Raw genomic sequence first — 21,234 nt, 5'->3', positions numbered from 1 at the left:
TGGGTGGACGCTGCAGAGCTGAGGAGTTCAGCACCATGGACAGCAGGAGTGAAGGCAGGTGAGTAATGTCCATTTGCAATCCCGGATCATGGATTGCACATGGACAACCCATGTGTGCCGTGAATCACAGAACACGGAGAGACATGTGCTAGTTTTACACGTCAGTGAAGAACGTCAGTGTTTTTTACTGACGTGTGAAGGGGGCCTTAGGGAAATTTTGTAATTTATTTATCTTGACAACATTCTCATTTATTCACTGGATTTTAGTTTTCATTTGAAATACATCTGGCAGGTTTTGCAAATTGTTTGAGAGAAGTTGTACACAAAATTGGAAAAGTATGTAAGTTCAGGAACTTACATTCTTGGGTTACATTATTTCCATTTCTGGATTTAGGATTTATCCACTAAATTGCAGGATATATTTGAAATAGGGCCGTCCTGAGAACCTGACAGCTCTGCAACATTTTTGGGTTTTGCAAATTTTTATAGGAAGTTAATTAAGAATTTCTCTGCCACAGCAAGTCCTCTGACTGATACGACAAAAAAGGTACAGACTTTTTGAATTAGTCTGAGGGTGCTTTGTATGCATTTGTAGGAGCTGTAGTATCTCAAGGTCTGTTTTTTAGTAAACTGCATCCATGTGAATTATTTTCTAAGAACTTATCTCCGGTGGAACGTAATTATGATATTGGTAATCGGGAATTACTTGCTATCAAAGTAGAATTTGAGGAATGGCGACACTTTCTGGAGTAAGCGATCCATCCTGTTACTGTAATTACTGACCATAAAAATCTCCTTTTACCTTGAGTTGGCTAAACGTCTTATAGAGAGAGACCAGCTCGGTGATCATTATTATTCAATAGGTTTAACGATTTTGCAACTGATCACGTGGGTTCACACTAAAGAACACTAAAGCCAATGCATTGTCTAAGAGTTTTCTAGGGGTAACCTAGTGAGGGACCTGTTACCATCCTTCAGAAGGGAGAGGTGGTGTTGGTACTCAGTACTACGGTTAAATCTGAGATTGCTGAGCCACAATGTGAGGTGCTGCCTTGGGTTCCAGCTGATAAGTCATTTGTTCCCCCTGAGTCTTTGCCTTAGGGTTCTGGAGCAGCATCATGATTCTGTCCTGGCTGATCTGGAACTCATATTGCATTGTTTTTGGGGCAAAGAATCTGGAGTCATGTGGTGTCCTGTGTTCCACCTCTGCATGCTCAAAGACATTGTACTCTTGTCTGTCAGGCTTTTTTCAGCTTTTAGAGTTTACCTAGTCAACCTTAAGGCCCCGTCACACTAAGCAACATCGCTAGCAACATCGCTGCTAACGAACAACTTTTGTGACGTTGCTAGCGATGTTGCTGTGTGTGACATCCAGCAACAACTTGGCCCCTGCTGTGAGGTCGTTGGTTGTTGCTGAATGTCCTGGGCCATTTTTTAGTTGTTGCTGTCCCGCTGTGAAGCACAGATCGCTGTGTGTGACAGCGAGACAGCAACAACTAAATATGCAGGCAGCAGGAGCCGGCTTCTGCGGAGGCTGGTAACCAATGTAAACATCGGGTAACCAAGAAGCCCTGTCCTTGGTTACCCGATATTTACCTTTGTTACAAGCCTCCGCCGCTCTCACTGTCAGTGCCGGCTCCTGCTGTGTGCACATTTAGCTGCAGCACACATCGGGTTAATTAACCCGATGTGTGCTGTAACTAGGAGAGCAAGGAGCCAGCGCTAAGCATTGTGCGCTGCTCCCTGCTCTGTGCACATTTAGCTGCAGCACACATCGGGTAATTAACCCGATGTGTGCTGTAACTAGGAGAGCAGGGAGCCAGCGCTCAGTGTGCGCTGCTCCCTGCTCTCTGCACGTGTAGCTCCGTGCGGTGGTAACCAAGGTAAATATCGGGTTGGTTACCCGATATTTACCTTAGTTACCAAGCGCAGCATCTTCCACACGGCGCTGGGGGCTTGTCACTGGTTGCTGGTGAGCTCACCAGCAACTTGTGTAGCGACGCTCCAGCGATCCCTGCCAGGTCAGGTTGCTGGTGGGATCGCTGGAGCGTCGCAGTGTGACATCTCACCAGCAACCTCCTAGCAACTTACCAGCGATCCCTATCGTTGTTGGGATCGCTGGTAAGTTGCTTAGTGTGACTGGACCTTTAGACAGACATGTCCATGGACCACACCATATAATCACCAGCAGGACTGGGACACACAAGCACACAGACCCACACAGCAGTAAGCTAAAGTCTGCATGGGAACACAGATTCCATCATCTTAAAAAGTTGGAGAGTAAATGTGGAAGGTCCTCAACAACATGTGGTTCTAGAGGTAACCAGCAGGCTAGCAGAGATTAACTCTTGCTGGCCTGACCATTATTGAGCACACTGCTGTTTGACGCCTGAGCCAGCCTGTGTAACTCAAAAGAACCAAAGAAACCATAGTGTGGAGTGTCAGAATCTGTGGTATGAACAGCACATGATGCTGCTTTGACACTCGGCGAGTTTTGAGCAAAACTCTGTGTGACATTCCATTTGCCAAATTTTCAATCAATATTTGCAACCATTAATCCTCGGGTGTATCTACTGTCTTTTGCATTTGTGGTCGTCATCCCCATTTCTGTACATTTCTGCGGGGACACTCATCTGGTGTTCCTGGGGAGGACCAATTGGTCTCAGCACTATTGTCTACATTGAAGAAGGTTCAGCAGCATTTGTGTGACATAGGCTCTATGTATATCCATTTGGTTGACTATAAACGTGTGTCTGGTCCAGACCAGTGTGTGGATGACCTGTTCTGGTTGTCCACGAGAAACATTTAAGCTTAAAGTGACCTTCACTTAAGATAGGTCCTCGGTTTATTGGCCCATTCAGAATTACTGCTGTCATCAATCTGCTGGCTTTCCGCCAGGCAGGTATTTGTGGGCCCTGGGCAAAAGAGTCTGTGGGCCCCATCCACACATAGACATGCACAGATACGTACACATACAGGCATACGTACACAGATACATACACATACAGGCATACGTACACATATATAAAGAGAAATTCACAAAAACACATATAAATAGACAAATCTATACGCAATCATAAACTGACATGCATACATACACATCATACATGCACACACAGACACATAGAGATATTTCTAATATTGGGAAGCCGGCAACAGCCTCATTCCCCTCCCCGCTTGTCTCCATACAGCTCCTCCTGGGCATGTGGCTGTGCCACGCTGATTTGTGGTTGTCACTAACATACATGGCCGCACATAGAGCACACTGACACTGCTGTATATAAATCACGAGAGGCTGGGGACATACACATCAATGGGGGGCATACATCAATGGGGGTGCATACAGCTTTAGAGGGGGGGCATACAGCTTTAGGGGCAGTGGCTCTGGTGTGGGGGGACAAACAGCTCTGAGGTGGGGAGGTGACATACAGCTCTGGGGGTATAGTAGTATGAGCCCCCATATTCCTCCATATAGTATTATGCAGCCCCTATGTAGTATTATGCAGCCCCCATATAGCACAATGCAAACTCGTATAGCATTAGGCATCCTCATGTAGTATACAGCCCCCATATAGCACAGTGCAGACCCAGATAGCATTAGGCACCCTCATGTAGTATATAGCCCGCATATAGCACAATGCAGACCCAGATAGCATTAGGCACACTCATGTAGTGTACAGCCTGTATATAGTACAATGCAGACCCATATAGCATTAGCACCTTCATGTAGTATACAGCCCGTATATAGTACAGTGCAGACCCAGATAGCATTAGGCACCTTCATGTAGTATACAGCCGCCATATAGCACCATGTAGACCCAGATAGCATTAGGCACCCTCATGTAGTATACAGCCCCATATAGCACAATGCAGACTCAGATAGCATTAGGCACCACCATGTAGTATACAGCCATACAGCCTGTATATAGTACAATGCACCCCCATGGTCGTCTGGCCACCATGATTACACACACACACTAACTTTTCCTCGTTCCCCCACTGCTCCGGTCTCCTCAGTGCGTCCACTGCTGTAGCTCGCTCTGACCTCACTGCAGGTGAGCAGTGATGTTACCATGCTCCACTTCAGGGCTGTCAGAGCGCCGACAGTCACAGCGGGGAGAATGATGAGAGGCAGCGCGCTGCTCCGTTTCTCATCATTGCTTTAAATTCTATCGGCACCTGCGATGCCGATACAATTGAAAGTGCGATCTTCGGTGGGGGGGGGGGGAGAGGGTCACAGCGTAGGCCCAGGGCCCCGGTATTTGACCAGGTTTGCCGGGTGCTGACGCCGGGCCTGCCGGCATCATTTAAAATTCATAACATATTTCACAAATCTTTTGTTAAAATTTGTGGGTTTGGGAGCCCCTCTTTCTGTACCTCCACCTCCGGTCTTAGTAGATGGGTCTTTAGAGTTTCAGGTATCAAAAATCATATTCTTTTGTCATTCATTATTCCTTACAGTATTTGGTCCACTGGCATGGTTATGATCCTGAGGAGAGGACTTGGGTACCAGTCTCAGATATCCATGTGGATGGTCTGGTTATGGCATTTCTTCGTCATCATCCGGAGAGACCTTGTACTGAGGCTCCAGAGGCCACTCCTAGAGGGGAGGGGGGGTACTGTCCCATAGAGTGTTGCTCAAAACTCACCGATTTATCATGGTGGCATCAGGTGTTGTTTACACTACAGATTAACAGTACACACTATGGTTTCTTTGGGGATTCTGAGTTACACAGGCAGGCTCAGGTGTTGACCAGCTGTGTGCTCCTCCAAGGTCAGGCTAGCAAATGTTAACCTCTGCTAGCCTGCTGGTTACGTTTGGGATCACATGTTGTTGGGAACCTATCACATTTGCTCCCCACCTTTTTAAGATGGTGGAATCTGTCTTCCCATACCAATAATAGATAATATAATAATATAGTTTATTGCTGTGTTGGTCTGTGTGCTGTTGTGTCCCAGTCCTGCTGGTGATTATATTGCGTGGTGCTTGGAGATATGTGAAAGTTGTCCCGTCATCTTATTGTTTCCTCTATGCTCTTATATTTCTCCTAACCTCTTATTGTCTTATTCCGCTATGTGAGATAGTTTTGTTTTCCCGTTTCTCTAGCTCTGTTAGTTTTGACACTCCTGTACCGATGCCCTCCTGGAGTAGGTGGGAAGTGGTATAGGATCAGGGCTGGTCTGGAGCATGGCCAGGAAGGCGGCTCAGACATCCTCACCTTCAGAAGTAACTCTAAGAATAGGGATGGCACAAAGCCCCTTAGTCTGAGGGTCCGATCAGGGGCCCTGGCTTCCCGTTTTCCCCATAATCACTAGTGACACACATTGTATCAGTCAGTAATATTTACAATCAGATAAGGTAAATTGTTTTGTTTTTTTGGCACCAATATTAGTTTACTTTATTCAATATTTTTATAGGAACGACCTATACACCAGTAAAAAAAAAATGGAGGGTTTATTAATATTGTGCCTAATTTTACTTTTTTTAAATTATTTCCTTTCAGTCACACCATTTGTACTTTTTGTGACCAGTAAATAGTCTTGGCAATAGCCCAACCTACTGTGAATGTTTGTTCCACAGATTAGTAGCACTGTGATTATAAGCATGCACAAGAAGCAAACGCATCTATTCTTGTAACATTCTCCACTCTGGTTTTTCCCACTCCTGATACTAATGGATAGGAGCATTCATCCTCCTCTTCCCACTCTGGAGGAACTATAGGGTTCTTTACAGTTAGAGCAGTCAGACTGTGGAATGCCCTACCACAAGAGGTAGTAATGGCAGATACTATAACAGCTTTTAAAAAAAGGGCTGGATGATTTCCTCAGTACACAAAACATTGTTGGTTATAAATGACTTAGTGACTAAATGTAGAACTGGTGGAGGAAGGTTGAACTAGATGGACCTAGGTCTTTTTTCAACCTAAGTAACTATGTAACTATGTAACTATATATTGTTAGCAAACAGTAACTGGGAAATTGATCGACAGGTCATGGAAAGTATGTGGAAGCCGAAACAAACAGGTCCTTCTTTTAAGATACAATAATGAAATTGGGAAGTTATTTGGATCTATGTTCTCTCCCTTTTCTCTACGCATAGTACTGATATATATATTTACAGTTTGTCTACAGTGGCTTGCTAAAGTTTGAGCACACCTGGTAAAAAGGACTGCTATTGTGAACAGTTAAGCAAGTTGAAGTTGAAATTATCTCTATAAGGCAAAAAGTTAAAGATTACACATTTCCTTGTGTTTTAGGGAGAAAAAAAATAATTTTTCATCTTAAAAAATACAAACAGGAAAATGGACCAATGCAAAAGTTTGGAGATTTGAGGTTTCAGACCTTAGTCGGTTAGGGTTATGCTTGTTCACTATAATCGATAGGAAAGGCCAGGTGATGCAAATTTCACAACTTATTTTTAAAAATCCAGCGCCCTCTAACCTTGTGTCAAAAAACAGCAGCCATGTGTTCTTCTAAGCAGCTTCCTTGCACTCTGAAAATGAAAATTGTCAAGGCCCACAAAGCATAAGTGGGCAATAAGATGGCAAGTATTTATTGACTTGCCAAGCGTGTGTAATGTGTAGGGATGCGTTTTTACAATGTCATCTGCCATTCAGCTCTGCTACATGGCCGCTAACAGCAGACACAGACAGCCATGTAGGAGAGCTGAATGGCAGATGACAGCAGACACAGACCTGCAACACACATCCGTGTAATTTGTACGTGTGCGGTACGTATTTGCACGTATCGGAGACACGTACACACGGAGACCCATGTTAATCAATGGTAGATGGCACACACACGTAAAATCGCATGGAACGTGTGTCCGTGAGTTAAGTACATGTGTGCACTTTTCTACACGGACATGTCCGTTTTTGGCTGGCAGCACGCAGGCACGGACACGCTTTAGTCTATGGGTCCGTGCCTGCACGTACTGCACACGGAGTATGTCCGTGTTCAGCACGTTTCGTGCTTGTGCATTTTTACACTAGCAATCTTATTTTTATTTTTTTTTAATTAAATTCAGTATACTTACCTTTTTTTCTGCTGTTCTCAGTCATACTTACATTGGCGCTTTGTTTTTTTCTTCCCCCGGCTCATACCGCTCCCCGATCACCAGCGCTGCGAGGAACAGCTGTGCACAGAATGCGCGGCAACAATTACTTTGAATATGCCGGCCGCTCATTAATCAATCTCGTATTCCCTGCTTTCCCCACCCACCGGCGCCTATGATTGGTTGCAGTCAGACACGTCCCCCATGCTGAATGACAGCTGTCTCACTGCACCCAATCACAGCAGCCGGTGGGCGTGTCTATACTGTGCAGTAAAATAAATACATAATTAAAAAAAACGGCGTGCGGTCCCCCCCCATTTTAATACCAGCCAGATAAAGCCATACGGCTGAAGGCTGGTATTCTCAGGATGGGGAGCCCCACATTATTGTTAGCCTGGGGGGCTCCCCATATCAGTCAGCAGCCGCCCAGAATTGCCGCATACATTAGATGCGACAGTTCTGGGACTGTACCCGGCTCTTCCCGATTTGCCCTGGTGCGTTAGCAAATCGGGGTAATAAGGAGTTATTGGCAGCCCATAGCTGCCATTAAGTCCTAGATTAATCATGTCAGGCGTCTCCCCGAGATTCCTTCCATGATTAATCTGTAAATTACAGTAAATAAACACACACACCCGAATAATCCTTTATTAGAAATAAAAAACACAAACATATACCCTGGTTTACCACTTTAATAAGCCCGAAAAAGCACTCCATATCCGGCGTAATGCAGGATGGTCCAGCGTCTCTTCCAGCTCTGCTGCATGAAGGTGACCGGAGCAACAGAAGACACCGCCGTTTCTGTCAGCTCCACGCAGAAACTGAAGACAGCCGCGCGATCAGCTGAGCTGTCACTGAGGTTACCCGCGGCCACCGCTGTATCCAGTGACAGTGGGTAACCTCAGTGACAACTATGCAGCAGAGCTGGGAGCGACCATCCTGGATTACGCCGGACATGGAGGGCTTTTTCGGGCTTATTAAAGTGGTGAACCAGGGTATATGTTTGTGTTTTTTATTTCTAATAAAGGATTTTTTCGGGTGTGTGTGTTTATTTACTGTCACTTACAGATTAATCATGGAAGGTATCTCATGGAGACGCCTGACATGATTAATCTAGGAGTTATTGGCAGCTATGGGCTGCCATTAACTCCTTATTACCCTGATTTGCCAATGCACCAGGGCAAATCGGGAAGAGCCGGGTACAGTCCCAGAACTGTCGCATCTAATGTATGCGGCAATTCTGGGCGGCTGCTGGCTGATATTGTTAGGCTGGGGGGCTCCCCATAACGCAGAGCTCCCCATCCTGAGAATACCAGCCTTCAGCCGTATGGCTTTATCTGGCTGGTTTTAAAATTGGGGGGGACCGCACGCCGTTTTTTAAAATTATTTATTTCACTGCACAGTATAGACACGCCCACCGGCTGCTGTGATTGGGTGCAGTGAGACACCTGTCACTCAGCGTAGGGGCGTGTCTCACTGCAACCAATCATAGGCGCCGGTGGGCGGGGTAAGCAGGGAATACGAGATTGTTTAATGAGCGGCCGGCTTTTTCAAAATAGTAAAAGCCGCCGGAGCAGTGTGAATACCGTGCAGCGCCGTGCTGGTGATCAGGGATCGGTGAGTATGAGAGAGGGGGTGAGAGGGATAGACTGACATGGACAGAGAGAGAGGGACAGAGATAGTGACCGACTGACAGAGATTAGTGAATGACAGACATTGTGAGGTGCTTCAGAACGCAGCTTTTCAGCTGCGCTCTGAAGCGGACCTTTTTTAAGCTGCGGTGCAGAGCGCACACCTGCGCACATAACCTCAGACATCAAAATCGTATGAGGGATGTCACACGTTTCAATTGACTAGGTTCGTACAACAAAACGTTCAATATATGAGGAATAAACGACGTGTATGCGATCATCGTATTTGCGTTCAATCTTGATCGCACGTAGGTGTCACACGCAAATACGTCACGAACGATGTCGGATGTGCGTCACTTACAACTTGACCCCGACAACGGATTGAAAGATCTATTGAAGCGTGTAAAGCAGGCATTACAGATCATTTCCCTTTTCAATTTGCTTAAATTTCCCTTACAGATTTGTAATGGGGAGGTTTCATAAATTACTCCCTTTACTAATCTAGGGCTTAGTGGCAGCTGTGAGCTGCCATTAACCCCTTATTACCCTGATTGCCACTGCACCATGGCAATCAAGAAGAGTCAGGTAAAGTGGCGGGAAGGTCACATCTAATTGATAAAGCAATAATGGGCAATTGCGGGCTACTATTTTTAGGCTGGGGGGGTAATAACCCTGGATCTCCACAGCCTGAGAATACCAGCCTCCAGCTATCGGGATTTACCTTGGCTGAATATCAAAATTGGGGGGGACCGCACGCCGTGTTTTTTTTTTTTTTTTGTTTTTTTTTTTTTTAAATTTATTTAATTTTTTTTAAAAAGTCACATGCGGTCCCTCCTATTTTGATACAGCCAAGATGGGTGCACAGCCTGCAGCCTATAGCTGTGAGCTTTCTGTGCTGCTATCAATAGATGGAGGCCCCCATGGCAATGTTTTATTTATTTTATACCATGCCATGATAATGACGCGCATACAGGGTCTGTGATTCCAACCAATCACAGATGCTGTCTAGGGGTTGGGTCTGACTGGCTGCCAATCAGAGACACTGGTGGGTGGGGAAAGCAGTGAGTATGGATAAGGGATAATCAGTGGTCCCAGAAGTACAGCCGTGGAAGTAGTTTTAGCCACGGTGAAACTCTGTAAGTATGTCGTACTTTAATCTTTTTGCTTCCTTGTTTTTATACAGTGATTTCCCTGGCCAATCACAGCCATGCAAATACTTGGCATAGCTGTGATAGGGCTGGGAGTGGGTTTTCTGCAAACACTTGACGAACATTGTCAACTTTTGAGCAAAGTTTTCAGTAAGCAGAGCCCGAATGAAAATGCCAAGGCTTGTATCAAATATGAAATTGGCGAACACTAACCAAATAGGTTCACTCATCTCTAATTTTGACCAGGGGTGCCCAAACTATTGCATGCTACTATATGATCTGTCTGGTGATATCATGTAGTCCCAAATGGCAGGCCCCTATGTAAAAATATTTTTCTCATCACTAAAATTTTTGCTTGAGCACCACTGATCCACTTGGCATCTAACCATGCATACATTGTTGTCTGGTCTCTACACATATAGGTGGTAAAGGTATGGGAGGACTGGAAGGCGGAATACGAGTGCCAGGAATCCTACGTTGGACGGGTGTTCTTCCTGCAAATACTGAAATTGATAAACCTACAAGTCTAATGGATATTTACACAACCGTAGCTAAGCTTGGAGGAGGCATACTACCACAAGACAGGTACAAAAATTGTAACGGTTGTCTTTAGACATTTTGCATGTCACTAGGATAAGGTACAGTTTTATACAGTTATTGATTTTATAAGATGTCATGTTGACAGAACTCTCCACGTTGCTTCAAACTAAATGCCAGACTGGCATCAGGCTTGGATTAGTACTAAGGACTAGAGATGAGGCAACCTGTTCGATAATGGTTCAGCAACTTCAAATTCAGTAAAAGCCTTAGCCTGTTTAGTTCGGGCTCTGTAACCCGAGCACTTTCCCCAAAAGTCCGCAATGTTTGGTTTTGTTAAATGACTTTTCTAATAACATGTTATGATTTTGGATAGAATTGTGGTGCTGTATGATGAATTGGGGGATATGTTTAATGAGTGGAAGGGGTGGGGACTCTAGGGAAACCAGACGCATGGGGCACCATTTTTTTTCTTTACTTTGGCTGCAGGAACATCTGCAAATAATCACAATGCAGCAAACATCTACAAGGTTCAGACACAAGGGCTTGTGTCATTGATTGCTTAAGTCACATGTCCAAATAATCAAAAAACTCCGGCACTCATTTGTGATGAAAAAATTAATTGTTCTTTATTGCATATTCATTAAATTAACGTTTCGGCTAATGCCTTCTTCATAAACTGAAATTTTCAAATAAAAGTAAAAAGCATATATCAGTACCATAGACATATATATATATATATATATATATACATACATATATTCATATCAATAATTCTCATGTAATATCAAAAATGAAATAAAGTTTTTACCTAATTGATGAAAGAGATCTATATTAGGAAGAACCTCAAACGTACTTTCGTACAGTATATCTAAAGAAAAGAAGACCCGATATAAAAATAAGGAAACCAAAGGTTGATCTAGATGAGAATCTAGTGAAGAAAATTTATATACAACATACCTAATGGGAGCTCACAATAGTGAAAGGCTCCGTATACAAAGATATCCAATTTTATTATGCGAGTGAAAGAGATGTCTATGGGACAAAAACAATGAGGATTCAAAATGAAAGCAATATGTATACACAAGTCACTTATTATATAAGTAAATTATATTACCTCAATTAGGGGCAAAAGGAATGACTGCTATCTCCCAGTGGGGCAGTGATAAAGTGATAAAATCGCTATATACGGGAAAAGAAAAAGAAAAGCTATTAGGACATCTCACTAATAGTGAGGACAAAGAACCACAAAGATGAAGTCCTATAGTAACATACCAAGAAAGTGTAGACAGAACGCAGTGCATTACCTGTGCAGCCGGTAGTCAGCGGTGAATGTGGAACTATGTAATCGCGAGCAGGGTTTATATGTGAGAGGGGGCGGGTCATAGTGATCATTTCCTATATCATGGAATGCACGGTGGAACGCACGGTGAGACGCACGCCACGCGTGCGCAGTGAAATCCGGAAGTGCGCGCATGCGCAGAAGTATATTTTGATTGAAAGCGCTCAGAATTCTTGAAACTCCAAACTGGACACTATTAGATACGTGTCTGTAAGATAAACAAAAAGAAGAATGGCAGGATATAATACAATAGCCAGGAGAAGCATATAGAAGGCGATATCTAATGATAATGTGATATAAAAAGATATATACACATATATACATATATGTATACATATGAGTACAGATACGCATAGGCCCATATACACACATACCAACCTAAACTTTGGTTGACTGAACTCCGATGTCACGCTATATATATTATTATGTATAAGCCCATGTGTATGTGTACCCTGCTTCCTCTAAACACAGCATACGTGAAAAAATCATAAGTATATAGGGTCATCAGGCAGAATGGACCTCATACCTCCTTCTCAGAAATTCTCATACTCCCTGTTAAGACCGTGTGGGGAAAGGGTATTGAGCATATGGATCCAAAAGGATTCCCTTTCTTTTAATGTTTTAACCCTGTCCCCCCCGCGTCTCAACAGTGGAACATGCTCCAAAACGTGGTACCTCAATTGTGAAATCGAATGTCCACACTGAATAAAGTGAGATGGAATAGGCAACATAGTCAGCTTACACCTGATGGTGGATTTATGTTTACCTATGCGGTCTCGGATATGTTGGGTAGTTTCACCAACATATCCGAGACCGCACGGACATTTAATTAAATAGACAACATATGAAGTGTCACAAGTGTAAAATTCTTTAATATAAAAAACTTTACCAGTACGGGGATGTGTGAATTGGTTGCCTTTTAATAATATTGGAACAGTGGGGACAATGAAGACAGGGAAAATTACCCTGTTTAGGGGTAGATAGGAATGTCTCACGGGACTTGAGGGCCGTGGACCCTATATCTGCCCTAACAAGTAGGTCGCGAAGGTTGGAAGAGCGTTTATAGCTAAATAGAGGCAAAGTGGAAAACTCCGGTATCTGAGGGTAAGATCTTGATAAAACCTGCCAATGTTTTGATATAATCTTGATTATGGGATGAAAGGGATGAAAAGTATTCACAAAAGAAATAAAAGGACTATGCCTTTTGGTCTTATGAGTAATTTTTAAACTTTCTTGAAGTGCAGAATTAACAACAGGTAAGGGGTACCCACGCTGTAAAAATTTGTGTCATCTCTTCATGTCTAATCTGACGTTGAGCATGAGATGTAACTATCCTAGACACTCTTTTATATTGAGAAATTGGTAAAGAATTTTTAAGATGACGTGGATGACTACTCATGTAATAGAACAAACTATTACGATCAGTGGGTTTTGTGTACATGTCAGACGTAACATTACCCATAGTCAATCTGTATAAGAGTATCTAGAAAGCTGATGGCAGAATGGTCAATATGTTGAGTAAAAGATAATCCTTGTACTCGTGTATTGAGATGCTCAAAAAAATCATCAAATTGTGACCGAGAGCCCGTGAAGATAATGAAAATGTCGTCTATGTATCGTTTGTACATAAGGACATGGTCTTGAAACAAAAGGTGAGTATAAACGAACATAGACTCGAAATGCGTCATATAAATGTTCGCATAGGGTGGTGCAACATTTGAACCCATGGCCGTAGCTTTCTTCTGGAAATAAAATTGGTCACGGAACAGGAAATAATTTTTTGTAAGTACTATATTCAATAGATCTACTCAAAATTTCTTCTGTATAGGAGAAAATTCACTATAGTGGTCAAGAAACCAAGTGACTGCTCTCATGCCTAGTTCGTGATCTATAGATGTATATAAGGAGTTCACATCAAGAGTGACAAGAAAGGAGTTAGGAGGAAGTGGCCCCAAGGAGCGTAATTGATGTAAAAAAATCACCTGTGTCACGAAGGTATGAGGGGGTCTTAAGCTGGTGTCACACATAACGACAACGACGTCGCTGCAACGTCACCATATTCTGTGACGTTGCAGCGACCTCAACAGCGACGTCGCTGTGTGTGACACATAACAACGATCAGACCCCTGCTGCAAAATCGTTGCTCACTCCTGAATGCTCCAGGTCATTTTTTGATCGCTGCTATCCCGCTGCGCCATGCTGATAAGCTGATAATCCTTGTGTTTGACACCGCAGCAGGGACGCTACGCTACGTCTGAAACCACACAACGACCGTCGACGTCGCTATGATCGCTGCTCCGTCGCTGCTTTTTATAACATGTTTGACAGCTTACTAACGATCATCTATGGTCGCTGCTACGTCACAGAATATGGTGACGTTGCAGCGACGTCGTTGTCGTTATGTGTGACCCCAGCTTTAGTCACTAAGGGTGACAATATGTGGTCAAGAGTTATCGCCAAAGGAGATAACAGAGTCAATAGACGCCACGATGGGACGTCCAGGTGGATGCCATAAATTTTTGTGCACCTTAGGTAAGGTGTACAAAACAGGAACAACTGGACTGATCTTATTTAAGTAGGTGGCTAACTTGGTGTCTATAACACCAAGAGATGAGTAGTGATTGATCCTATCCAAAATGGTTTGTTTAATATCATTAGAAGGATCACGAGGAATGGGCATATATGTGGACGTATCTGCTAATTGTGACATAATTTCAGAGATATAATAGCTTTTATCCATCACCACTAGGGCACCGCCTTTATCTGCTGGTTTGATTATAATAGAGGCATTGTTCCTAAGAGACTTTAAGGCTTGGGTTTCACCTGGAGTAAGATTATTTTTGATGTGTAAATTGCCATTTTTAACAGTATCGATAAAATTACCAATATCAGATTTGACAAGAGCAATAAATGTCTCTGCAGGATGATAAGTCCTAGGTGGCATGAAGCTGCTTGGCATAGTAAGATTAAGATCACTAAAGGAAAATGGTTTGGTATCACGAGTGTCCGAAGGTACAATACCACAATCAGAAGGGAGCTGACTAAAATGTACCTTAAGTCTCACCGACCTATAGAATTTATTTAATTCCTGTTCCAATTTGAATGTGTCAAGATGAGGAGTTGGACAAAAGGTTAAACCTTTTTGTAAAACTTGTGATTCGAGTGGGGACAGGGTGTAGGAGGAAATATTGAAAATGAGGTCCGTCCTACCTGGGATCTCGTTGTTATTCGTTTTCCCGGATGTGGCTCTCCTCTGCCCCCTCCTCGTCTTCTTTGGTTGTAGGTACGGCGTGGTCCTACAAAAGAACTACTGTGGGACTCAATTTCACTACCGGAGCTGGCAGAAGACGAAACTTCTGATCTGACTGGGAAACGTCTACGTGGAAATGTTTCGCCACAACGCCATCTGTAGACCTGTCCACGTTTATAATCTTCCTCATCCCTTGTAAATTTATTACGTTTACGTTCCTGTAAAGATTTCTTATATTCCAAAATAGTGGATTCCATTTTAGTTTTCATGTTATTTAATTCAGTTGAAGAAAAAATATTTGAAAGCTGTCCTTCGATTGTAGATATCTGTCTGGAAATGTGTCCAGCTCCTTATGTAAAAAATCGATAGTTAGTCATCAGATCGTATGAACATTTGTTCAGGATCTGTTCAAATGTTGTGCAAAAATCGGAATTATCTGAGAATAGCGTGGGACGTAATGAAACTCGCAGGCCACGTGGTATCCGTTTTACCTTGTAATATTCTGCCAAGGTGATAAGATGGAGTTCAAGTGCTGTCTGTTGCTTCAATTCGCGTTCGTATTCTTTCGTTCTAGATTCTTCACTAGGTGTGAATAAAAATTGACCCGTAGAGGTCACTCTAGAGTGAATAGTAAAGGTTTGTTCATCATTATAAGAGAACATGTTAGAAGCCATTGATCAAAATCAAGCTGGTACACCAGGAGCACAGATCAAAAAATTTAATATATGAAAAACCGTGATGGTCTGGCTCACTGTTTAGGCGGTGCTCAGGAGAAAACTATGGATAAATAATCAAAGAACTCCGGCACTCATTTGTGATGAAAAAATTAATTGTTCTTTATTGCATATTCATTAAATTAACGTTTCGGCTAATGCCTTCTTAATAAACTGAAATTTTCAAATAAAAGTAAAAAGCATATATCAGTACCATAGACATATATATATATACATACATATATTCATATCAATAATTCAATGAAAATTTCAGTTTATGAAGAAGGCATTAGCCGAAACGTTAATTTAATGAATATGCAATAAAGAACAATTAATTTTTTCATCACAAATGAGTGCCGGAGTTTTTTGATTATTTATCCATTAGTTTTCTCCTGAGCACCGCCTAAACAGTGAGCCAGACCATCACGGTTTTTCAGAAGTCACATGTCCGTCTGCATAGAAAATGTGGACATGCGGCATATGTACCATTTTCAGAATGTGAAACGTTAAGGAACGTGATGCTGCTGGTACTGCCACCGGGGCTGTTAGACAGCTTAGCTAGGGGGTTTAATGATAGGTAAGAGAGCTATTGGGAAAGCTGTTTGCCACAAATCTGTATTTAATTTTAGAAATCGGCATAGGTACTTATCAGTGCATCCTAAAGAGTTGCCAGTGAAGGATCTAAACAGCTATTGCTATTTAGTACTGCCTGCTCCCAATTAGCCAGTGAAACACATTTCAAGGTATTGCAACATATTATGGCATGCTCCTAATTATACAGTAAAACACATATCTATATACTAGAGAAGAGAGAACCTGTTCGGTAAAGGTTCGCCAATTTCAAATTCGGTATGAGCCTGAGCTTGTTCATTCGGGCTTGGCAAACCCGAGCCCCTGCCCCAAAAGTTCGCAATGTTTGTTTTTTGGTTTTCTGCTCCCGAATGCTGGACCGCATTTCCAAAAATGCTTTTTTTAATAGCATTTTTTACCTTTGAATAGGATTGCGGTGCTGTTTGATGTGGGGATTTGTAAAATCAGTGGAGGATGCGGGGACTCTGGACCAGGAGAAGCCAGACATGTGTTTTGTTTTGGGTTTTTTTTTTTTTTTTTTTGTCATAACTTTATTTGTGGATGTTGCTGCAGCCAAACACGGCACAGCAAATATCTACAAGGTTCAGACAGAAGGGCTTCTTTGGTTGGATGCCTAAGTCACGTTTCCGTGTGCATATAAATCCCGGACATGTTGGCTCGGCACCATTTTGTAAATGTGAAATCTTAGGGAAGCTGCTGCCTGCTAGACAGTCAGCTTAGCGAGGGGAAATATGCTAGCTAGTTCAGATAGATAGGAGTGCAATAGTTTAGAATCGAGACGTGCAGTGTAGGTGAGCTTAGCTAGGGGTTTAGTGCTGCATAATTAACATATGTAGGAGAGCGATAGTTTACAATAGGGACATGCAGTGTAGGGTAAGGGGTGTATGTGTGTGTGCCACATATCTGCACATTTCATAATCAAAACAGCGTATAGTGTGCGGGAACAGCGCATTCAGATCACTAGTGCTGGGATAATGGTGATCGCCATTTTTTATTTTTCCCCTTGTCTTCCTTCCCTAAGCGCGCGCGCGTGTAGTGGGGCGGGCCAGCATGTCAGCCAATCCCAGACACACACACAGCTAAGTGGACTTTTAGACAGAGAAGCAACGGCATGTGTGATAGGATGTCCATGTCACATGTCCCTGCATTATAAAAAAACTGGTATCTGCCCGTCAGGACGCCATTATCTGCCTTCTGCGTCTGGGTGTCAGTCACCGCAGGTGTAGCTCCTGTCTCCGATACTGCTGTGTACGCTCTACACACAGCGCTATACAGAATAGGGATAGAAGTTTCTTTTAGCCCTTGTAAGGGCTAATAACAGCAGGCTCAGAGCCATAGGTGACAGTCAGGTCCGTGGAAAGATTTTAACAGCTACAGATAAGAGCGTCTGTGTAGCTAAGGTCAGGGACTTACTCGCTGCATTTCACCATTAGGAGGGATATAAAGTGAGGCTTCCTTTCCTCTACACAGACCCACAACCCTGCCACTGTACCCTCCAGCCCTTTGCACACTCAAGCTCATTGTTACTAAGCCATTATACTAGCAAACACTGAGGAAACTTAGTGGCATCATAAAAGTGGCTGTTGGACTTCCATTAGTGTCCCACTAGTGCAAATCTATTTGCGGCACCACTGCATTGCACACTCAAACTCATTGTTACTAAGCCATTCTAATAGCAAACTATGCTGCCAGTTTAATGGCTGTAGTTGCATTGTCAGGGATAGTTATTGTTGTTTATTCTGCTGTTAAAGCTAGACCACCGCTGCAATCTACACCACCTCTCAATTTTTACTACCACATTTTAAGTGCACAATCTTGTCGCAATCAAAATGAGTGGCAAAATGACAGATGCTGGTGGAAAGGGGAAGAGGCTTGTTAGAAAAGGAAAAAAAGGGTTTGTCCGTGGGGAAGGTGGCAAAGCTCCATTAACATCTGCTGAAGATAGACCATCTACCAGCAAAAGTAAGATGTCTACTACTTACCGTGGACAATCCGATGTGCTCCCTTTTTTACGGACACGAACAACTGGAACAAAGGTAGATGATGGCCAAAAAAAGAAAATGCTTGAATGGATCTCAAGTGGTCCAACAAGTGCCCCCTCTGCCACCTCAACTACAGCATCCAAAAAACACCAGTCCTCTGAGTTGTCATCCCAATCATACTTGCTTTCTCCCAGCTCTGAAGTCTCCATCCGCCCTGCACAGTATGCTGGAACTGAGATGGCTGAGTCTGCAGAGCTGTTCAGTCACACTATAGCCTGGGAATCAGAGGTCTGCTCCCAAGCTACAGTGAGTACAGACCAGGAAATGGTCTGTAGTGATGCCCAGAACCTTTGTGACTCTGACTCAGGCCGTGAGGACCAAGTTTCAGAGAATAATGTTGACCCTTATTCACAAACTGTAACACCTGTTGTTATAGACAATGAGGAACATACTGATGACGATGAGACGCAGATACCAGATTGGGATGACAACTTAAATATTCAGTCAGGGCAAGAAGAGGCTCGGTCTGAGGGGGAGGGGAGTGCAAAAACAACAATTGATGAGGAAGTTCTAGATCCCACCTACTGTCAACCCACAGTCAGGCACTCGAGGAGGTCAACAGAGGCGGTGGAGGAGGATGCATTTGACGACGAAGTTACGTTGCGCCTTCCTTGACAGAGTCGGAGTACTGGTAGCACGTCTACAACTGCATCCTCAGCCACCACTCTGCCTCTGGGCACTAGTAGGGGTGGATCAGCAGGTCGCATGCCCTCTAAGCCTTGTCTAGCCTGGTCCTTTTTTGACATAGCAAAAGATCGCCCAAATTATGTGTTCTGTAAAATTTGTCGTGATTCTGTTAGTAGAGGGAAAAACCTCAGCAGTTTGACAACTTCTTCCATGAATCGTCACATGAATAAATATCATATGTCCCAGTGGGAAGCTCACCGTGCTGCAATGCGGCCTAGCGGAGCGAACCATCCACCGCCTGCCCCTTCCAGTGCATCCGCGCGCTCTTCATCTTCTAGGACTGTGGGGACAGCTGTCACACCTGGTTTTCCACGCACAACTTCCACCACTGTAACCGCAACAGGCAGTTTGCTTGGTAGGTCGTCAGTTGGTTTGGAAGGGGAAACAAGTGCGTGTTTACAGCTCTCTCAGACATCAATAGCACCAACGTTGGATAAAGGCAACATCATGTCTACGCCCGCACTTTCCTCACAAACCTGCATTTTTCCAGGAACACCCTACTCAACACCGTCTACACACAGCAGCCAGATCTCTGTCCCTCAGATGTGAACAAATAAAAGGCCATTTCTTGCGACCCATGACAAAGCTAAGAGGTTGACTTTATCCCTCTGTAAGCTCTTGGCTACCGAAATGCTGCCTTTCCGCCTGGTGGACACACAGGATTTTAGAGACCTTATGTCTGTCGCTGTGCCCCAGTACCAGATGCCCAGTCGCCACTACTTCTCTAAGAAAGGTGTGCCTGCGCTACACCAGCATGTCGCACACAACATCCCCGCTTCCTTGAGAAACTCTGTGTGTGAACGGGTGCATTTCACCACCGATACTTGGACCAGTAAGCATGGACAGGGACGTTACATGTCGCTGACTGGGCACTGGGTAACTATGGTGATAGATGGTAAAGGGTCTGCTGCACAAGTCTTGCTGTCCCCACGACTTGTGTGTCAATCCTCTGTCTGTCCAAGTTCCTCCACTGCTTCTGCCTCCTCCACCTCCGCCCCAAGCCTGCCTGGTCAGGCCACCAGCGTTCTAACTACACAGAAGGAATCACTCACCCCTCATTACTATGCTGGCAGCAGAGCGCAACGGCATCAGACGATCTTTAGCTTGAAATATCTTGGAAATAAGAGTCACACAGCGGCTGAGTTGTGGGCAGCTCTGAGTTTGGTAAATGGTTGTCTCCACTCAACCTGCAGCCTGGTAAGGCCGTGTGCGACAATGCTGCAAACCTGGGTGCGGCCCTTCGCCTGGGCAAGGTGACACATGTGCCTTGTATGGCTCACGTGTTGTCCTTGTTGTCCAGCAATTTTTAACACACTATCCCGGCCTAGATGGCCTTCTGAACAGGGCACGAAAACTGTCTGCTCACTTCCGCCGTTCAACCACCGCTGCTGAGCGACTTGCATCGCTCCAGAAGTCTTTCGGCCTGCCGGTTCATCGCCTGAAATGTGATGTGCCGACACGCTGGAATTCGACTCTCCACATGTTACAGCAACTGTGGCAGCACCGTTGAGCCCTGGTGCAATATATCATGACGTATAGCCTGGGCCAACGAGATGCAGAGGTGGGGCAGATCACCCTGATGGAGTGGTCTCAGATCAAGGACCTATGCACCCTTCTGCACAGTTTCGACATGGCGACGAATATGTTTAGCGCTGACAATGCCATTATCAGCATGACAATTCCAGTCATTTACATGCTGGAGCACACGCTAAACACTATTCGGAGTCAGGGGGTGGGACAACAGGAAGGGGAGGAACTACAGGAGGATTCATATGCGCAAGAGACAACATCATCACCAAGGTCCAGACGTTCATCATCACCAACGCGGCAGGCATGGGACCATGGGGGACAGGGATCAACAAGGGCGCATGGTAGCAGGCGAAATGTTGAGGAAGGTGCAGGAGAACATGAAGAAATGGAGGACGAACTTTCCATGGACATGGAAGACTCAGCGGATGAGGGAGACCTTGGTCAAGTTTCAGTTGAAAGAGGTTGGGGGGGAGATGTCAGAGGAAGAAAGAACGGGTAGCACCTCTATGCCACAAACACAGCGTGGTCTTGGTCCGAATTGCTGCGCAAGACACATGAGCGCCTTCTTGCTGCACTACCTCCAACATGACCCTCGTATTGTCAAAATTAGAAGTGATGATGACTACTGGCTTGCAACACTATTAGATCCCCGGTACAAGTTAAAATTTTGTGACATAATTCCAGCCATAGAAAGGGACGCACGTATGCAGGA

General features: G+C 44.2%; 1 protein-coding gene across 5 annotated transcripts in view; it reads left to right on the top strand.

Moving 5' to 3' along the window:
* Window positions 1–21,234, top strand: part of LOC142287883 (arylsulfatase H-like) — a 281,549-nt gene that overhangs the window by 245,699 nt on the left and 14,616 nt on the right. For all 5 annotated transcript variants that reach the window (XM_075333476.1, XM_075333477.1, XM_075333475.1 and 2 more), the window contains exon 8: window positions 10,253–10,415. In XM_075333476.1, the coding sequence (XP_075189591.1) occupies window positions 10,253–10,415 (163 nt within the window). The remainder of the gene's footprint in view (window positions 1–10,252; window positions 10,416–21,234) is intronic.

Source organism: Anomaloglossus baeobatrachus, chromosome 2 (assembly GCF_048569485.1).
Source record: "Anomaloglossus baeobatrachus isolate aAnoBae1 chromosome 2, aAnoBae1.hap1, whole genome shotgun sequence".
Classification (NCBI taxonomy): Eukaryota; Metazoa; Chordata; class Amphibia; order Anura; family Aromobatidae; genus Anomaloglossus; species Anomaloglossus baeobatrachus.
The sequence above is the reverse complement of the archived record's forward strand: the minus strand, read 5'-3'. Positions and strand labels throughout refer to the sequence as shown.